Source organism: Anneissia japonica, unplaced genomic scaffold, assembly GCF_011630105.1.
Source record: "Anneissia japonica isolate Jap-2015-1 unplaced genomic scaffold, ASM1163010v1 scaffold15250_len41314_cov120, whole genome shotgun sequence".
NCBI classification, from domain to species: Eukaryota; Metazoa; Echinodermata; class Crinoidea; order Comatulida; family Comatulidae; genus Anneissia; species Anneissia japonica.
In genome coordinates, this window is record NW_022683581.1 from 1 (window position 1) to 6249 (window position 6249).

Genomic DNA, 6249 nt, shown 5'->3' on the forward strand with positions numbered 1-6249 from the left:
ATGTGTTTAGCTAATGATCAACTGGCATGTCAGTGTGTAAATTGTGGTTACATGCCAAATTGTACCATACTGCAAGATAGAGGGCAGTAGACATGGCTAAATACCAACTCACAAATTTATAATTTAACATATTTTTAATTTAACATACGAGAGTGAAGTTTTTGTCCAAATTAACTGTTGTGAGATTGATGTACTGTACCATCTGAAGAGGCAATGCAGATAAAGTGCCTTGCTTAAGGACACAAGCGAAATTCACAGGGATTGAAGATTGAAACCATGACCTCAAGGTTGGGAAACCAAATCGTTCTCGCTGCACCCAACCACTTCCACCTAACATTGTACTTTTTTCTCAACTTATGTAATTAATAATTTTGAAGCCTAAGGGGCTTATATGAACAATTAAAGTAAACTACATGTTTATTTTGCTGGCTATAATTTAGATTTACCCATCCTTAAGATTAGGTTAGAAGTGTGTTTGCACTTAAATCATCATAGATATGCTGCTGTCTAAAACATGCACCACCAAAGGGTTGGCGAAAGGAAATTAGAAGAATTCTACTGACTAAACATGAATTGCCTTAAACTCCGTCCACACTCTTGAATTTTATTTTACAGAAAAATGTGATATGCCCATATTTGGGTGTAATATGACATCTCTATATTTGATTTTTTTTCTAGGCTTTGATAAAGTTCAAGAGTCATCTGTATTTTGAGGAGAAAGATCCAATTCAAGAAGTTGAGCAACGTCTACAGAAAGCTGAAGGAAGTCAGGTTAGTCAGACAGACAGCATAGAGGTTTAAGTTATGTACTGCAAGTCCATAGGTAGTTTTAAAAAAATACTATAACATGCAATAGCTATACTGAACCATAACTGACCAAAAAATTGCTACAATGTGTAAGTTTGCAATATTCAAATATATAAATATTGACTGCTCATGAGGGGATGGTGAAATTTATTGCCCCGAGGTGATGTGGAGACTAGCCTATCTTCCCGAGAGACCGAAGGTCCGAGAGAAGATAGCCTACGGTCTCTAAATCACCTCGGGGCAATATATTTCACCATTCCTTGAATCTAGAGCAGACAATATTTTTTTTATATACCTCATACATGGGTCATTCCATGTCAAATCAACCAGAGGTCCCCAGGTGACCCCCTCAGATTTTAATGAAATTTGGTCAGAATGATGATATGTTGCTCATATGAACACATGCAAAATTTGAAAGTCATACTCCATGTCGTTTTTGAGATATGGCCGTTTGAAATTTGCTGGACTTAGTCATTTTACGCACTCGCGAATCGCGAAAAGTGACATTTTGAATAATTTCGGATTTCAGAATGCCATATTTCAGCCTACGGACAAGACAAAGAGCTCAAAGTTGGTATTCTGACTTACTTTTTGCCAAATTTTATGAATCTGCACTCAGATTTAATGTATCATCTTTAGATTTCAAGTTATGATTGCCTAAAGTAGGGTCCAGAATGAGCGATTAAGTTTTTTTTCAATTTTTGGGGTGACCCTGAATGAAAACTAGGGGTAACATGTGCTCCATTCTACTTGAATATAATCTATGGTCACAGGACTACATCCAGAAGTAATAACAATCCCATTAAAGCTTTAAATCAGAAAATACAGAGTCCCAAAATGGGCCCCAGCCAGAAAAATCCTTTAAAGTATAAGAGACAGGTCTAGTACAGTACAGTATGCACATATTCTTTCACTAGTTTAAATGTCTGCATTAATTAATAATAACATACAAGTTTGCATACACCAATGGTAACTATTTTTTATTTTAAACATGGGTCTTTAAAGTAAATTGTTATAAACCATACATCATGCCACACATACCAAGATAAACATTGTTTATTAATTGTTACACTGAACATTGTCAATTCAATTGATGTCACAGTTATCTCATGTACAGACATGTTTTTCAAATAGGTTTATTTGCATGTCTCATCCAGTCCATATCACTGCAAAGTAATAAAGAGTAATTTCAGTTTGAGATAGCTAGAGGAACATCTTGTCTAAAGGTGCAGCACACTTTTATACACACATTTGTATTAGGCATAGTGTTGGAATATATACTTCAGATATCAACATTTAGATCATCACGATGGAGGGAACATCATCCGAGTTATCCAAATGCAGCATTGGTTTAAATTTGAATGATTCCTGCCATAAGAAAAATTTTGTGAGACGCGATGCTGGCTTCTTTGCAGTTAATCAGATATCAGATGAGGACAAAAAACTGCTCGAGTGGAGAAGTGGATTAACATTGGCTGATGATTATAGCATATGTTTCCATCATCATAAAGTGTATCTCGATCGCTATGAAAGTCTGCAGACTGCAGGTATGCATTCTGTGTGTGTGTGTCAGCAGCACCAAAATGTGAAACTACTTCTGACAGTCTCTCCTGATAAGTGTGATTACAAGGATTATCTCAGTAAACTAGTGTGTAACACTGAAAACCGCAACTGCATGTTGCAATGTTGTGAAAATTGTCCAGGTAAGAATGCATTGAGCATTTACTTAACAGATTTGTTTTCTGCCAATGAAGTGGATATGGATGACAATGTAACTTACAAGCAATGGATGCATACTGATAGAACTGCATTGGTTACCCTCACAACTTCAGTGCATGATTATATTTAAACAGTTTGTAATGCTGTTGATTGTTTACGGAGCCATCACTTCATCACCAAATCACAGTCTTCATACTTGCAATCCTTACAACCAGACACAGCTATCATCTTATTAGATTTTGCTGAAAACTACAGTTTCCTCGTTCAAGATGCTATACAGGGCTATTACTGGGATAATAGTCAGGCCACAGTGCATCCATTTGCAGTATATCATAATGTGGAAGGAGAACTGAAGTGCATAAGCGTTGTTATGATTTCAGATTGTATGAAGCATGATACTACAGCCGTCCATGCTTTCATCTCTCACTTGATTCCTTACACCAAGGATCAGATTCCAGGCTTGCGGAAATGCATATATTACAGTGATGGGGCTGCAAGCCAATATAAAAATCACAAAAATATGTCAAATCTCTGTCACCATTCATCTGATCATGGACTTATTGCTGAATGGCATTTCTTCGCAACCAGTCATGGAAAGAGCCCGTGTGATGGCTTTGGGGTCCACAAAAAGGCTGGTTGCCAGAGCAAGCCTCCAAGCTACTGTTGAGAACCAAATTCTCAGTCCACTGCAGATGTTTGAGTGGGCTGATGGGAACATCACCGGAATTAAATTTCTATATGTTAGTAGTGATGACATTCAAGCCAATGCAGAGAAGTATAACCTTAGTGACAGGTTTGCATCCTCCAAAACAATTGCAGGAACCAGGTCACATCACAGCTTCATACCAACTGATGATGGAAATATTGAAATGCGACGATTATCCAGTGATCAGCATTGTGATGTTGTTACCATCAACAGTGTCCATGCCGGTGTAAGCAATCAAATAGTGGCCAATGAATGTCAACCTGGATGTTATATTGCTTGCATTTATGACAGTGAGTGGTACATTGGTATGGTCACCGAGCGGTCAGATGAGGAGAATGATGTGTATGTCAAGTTCATGAAGCGAGCAAGAACATCCAACACTCTATCTTAGCAACAGAACACATACAATGAATGCTGGATACCATTGCAAGACATAATATGCATTCTTTCGGCTCCACAGCTAATGGGTCATGGTGGTCACCACTACAAACTTACAAATGAAGATTTTAAGATGATTAAAAACTAAACTTTCAGAATTTATTAAGTAGAGGAACTGGGACTCAAAATTAAGAGTATCATCAGCAAATAATCAATGGTTAAAAACTTTCTTGTAGTAAGTTGGTCTTAATAATAATACGATGTCATGAGTTCTCAACTTCGCAATAAATTTTGCTAAAGAACCATACAGGCCACCATTTGATGCGAACCCTTGACATCCATGTAAATGTACAGAATCTAACTGAATGCAAATGTAACTAATCGCAAGTTTTTCAAAGTTTGCCATTTGTGTATTCCATAGAAATTGGCTTTTATGGACTGATTATAAGTTAAATATTAAAAGACATTAATGTATCCTTTTCCCTTTATACACATTGCTTGAAGTCAAATTTTATGAAAAATGGCTCCATTTCAAACAGACAAGGCACCTTGAAGGAGTTGAGTAGCAAAGCTAAAATTTTGTGTACATATTACTATGATACCTATCTTTGACAGGTTAGAGTTTCAAAAATTATTTCAACTGATCGCGGGGTCATCCGGGGTCACGAACGTCGAGCCATTTAAAGGATTTTTCTGGCTGGGGCCCATTTTGGGACTCTGTATTTTCTGATTTAAAGCTTTAATGGGATTGTTATTACTTCTGGATGTAGTCCTGTGACCATAGATTATATGCAAGTAGAATGGAGCCCATGTTACCCCTAGTTTTCATTCAGGGTCACCCCAAAAATTGAAAAAAAACTTAATCGCTCATTCTGGACCCTACTTTAGGCAATCATAACTTGAAATCTAAAGATGATACATTAAATTTGAGTGCAGATTCATAAAATTTGGCAAAAAGTAAGTCAGAATGCCAACTTTGAGCTCTTTGTCTTGTCTGTAGACTAAAATATGGCATTCTGAAATCCGAAATTATTCAAAATGTCACTTTTCACGATTCACCGAGTGCATAAAATGACTAAGTCCAGCAAATTTCAAACGGCCATATCTCAAAAACGACATGGAGTATGACTTTCAAATTTTGCATGTGTTCATATGAGCAACATATCATCATTCTGACCAAATTTCATTAAAATCTGAGGGGGTCACCTGGGGATTTGTTCTGAAACTGGTTGATTTGACATGGAATCACCCACATAGATTCTATGAGGCCTAAAAAATACATGCTTTCTAGCCTAACCTAGAGGCCTATATACAAGCCTAGGCAATCAAAGAGTGTGTCTAGCTCTTCTTTGCACATTTCCTCAATTTCAACAGCACCCATCATCTTGCAATATTTGTCCAACATTGACAAGACATATTTAATTTGTCTTTTGGTGCTTTTGCTATCGGCTTCATCAAGAAGTAATGCTAGGCCTAGGCTTGTCCTTCATCCAGGAACTCAAACGACTAGGCCTAGCCTCCATATTTGTTTATCAGACCTGCCAACCCTCGGGTCATGAAAATCTGGAGATTTTTTAAGAATCATAAAAAAATCTGGAAATTTACCAAAAAATCTGGACGTCTCCAGAATTAACCAAAAGATGATGCAAGATACCAAAAAAGTCACGTCACTACAAATCATTGGCCGTTGGTGATGACATTCCAATTGAAAATGGCTGCTTGTTTATTGCACCGCGACACAGTACATTGAATAATAACGATTAAATCAATCAAATAAAATTATGCATAAATCGGAGTATTTTTGGAGAGGGGGTGGCCTGTGAAATTTGAAAATTAATTCGATTGGAGAAATGGAGATTTGTTTAAATATCGGGTGACACCTGACAGGATCAGGTGAGTTGGCAGGTCTGGTTTATCGTCTGCTCGCTGATTATTGGCACGGCCAATGGCGAATCACTTTCGCCGTAGGCCTAGAGTTTGCAAATGCGACAGGGCAAAAAAATACTATTTTTTTAGGGGAATAGTATTTTTGAGGGGAAATTGTACTTTCTATTGCCAATCAGATGCCTGAATCCATATACGAGGTATATAATAATATTGCATACCGTCAAGAATGTGACCTATAATTATTCTTTTAATTACTGTAACAATTTATTTTTTTGTTATCATTGCTGATATTATCTTCATCATTGACTTTTATATTTCATCACAGATAATATTCTATAAAAATGGTGTGAGTCAAGGTATTGCATGGGAGGACATCTATGAAGGAACGTACTATCCAGCAATCTCAACTTACAAAAATGCAGTGGTAAGAATAAACAGTTTACCATATATTTCTGTAAAAAAAATACTTAACAAAATTCTCGCTTTTATAAAAATACAGTTGAAAGTACAATTTGTTTACCATGAGGATTGCCACCCAAAAACCATTGTACTATTGCTAAGTATTAAACTGAGTAACTAGCATAAGAATATGGCAGTATTGTATATTAATAATACAGAGGAGGAAGCCATAATCAATTTTAATCATAACTTTGGCAATAGTAAGCTTTCAATGTGGAGAATAAGAATACAGTCAATTTTCTTTTTTTTTTTTGGTCACTGATGCTTGTTTTGGCCTCATATTTGTGGCAAAA

The 6249-nt window shown here is 36.5% G+C and overlaps 1 protein-coding gene across 1 annotated transcript; it reads left to right on the plus strand.

Annotated features, from left to right (window-relative positions):
• Positions 1-1902: 1902 nt before the first annotated feature.
• Positions 1903-3135, plus strand: LOC117100179. The gene is made up of 2 exons (XM_033239770.1): positions 1903-2510; positions 2541-3135. Exons 1-2 carry the CDS (start codon positions 2117-2119, stop codon positions 2654-2656), a joined length of 510 nt encoding a protein of 169 aa, XP_033095661.1. The 5' UTR covers positions 1903-2116; the 3' UTR covers positions 2657-3135.
• Positions 3136-6249: the final 3114 nt, after the last annotated feature.

Bases quoted from the DNA above. Each gene is read 5' to 3' on its own strand.
- LOC117100179 (XM_033239770.1), top strand. From the start codon at position 2,117: ATGGAGGGAACATCATCCGAGTTATCCAAATGCAGCATTGGTTTAAAT. The intron at 2,511-2,540 runs GTAAGAATGCAT...TTTACTTAACAG, and splicing joins ATGTTGTGAAAATTGTCCAG to ATTTGTTTTCTGCCAATGAA.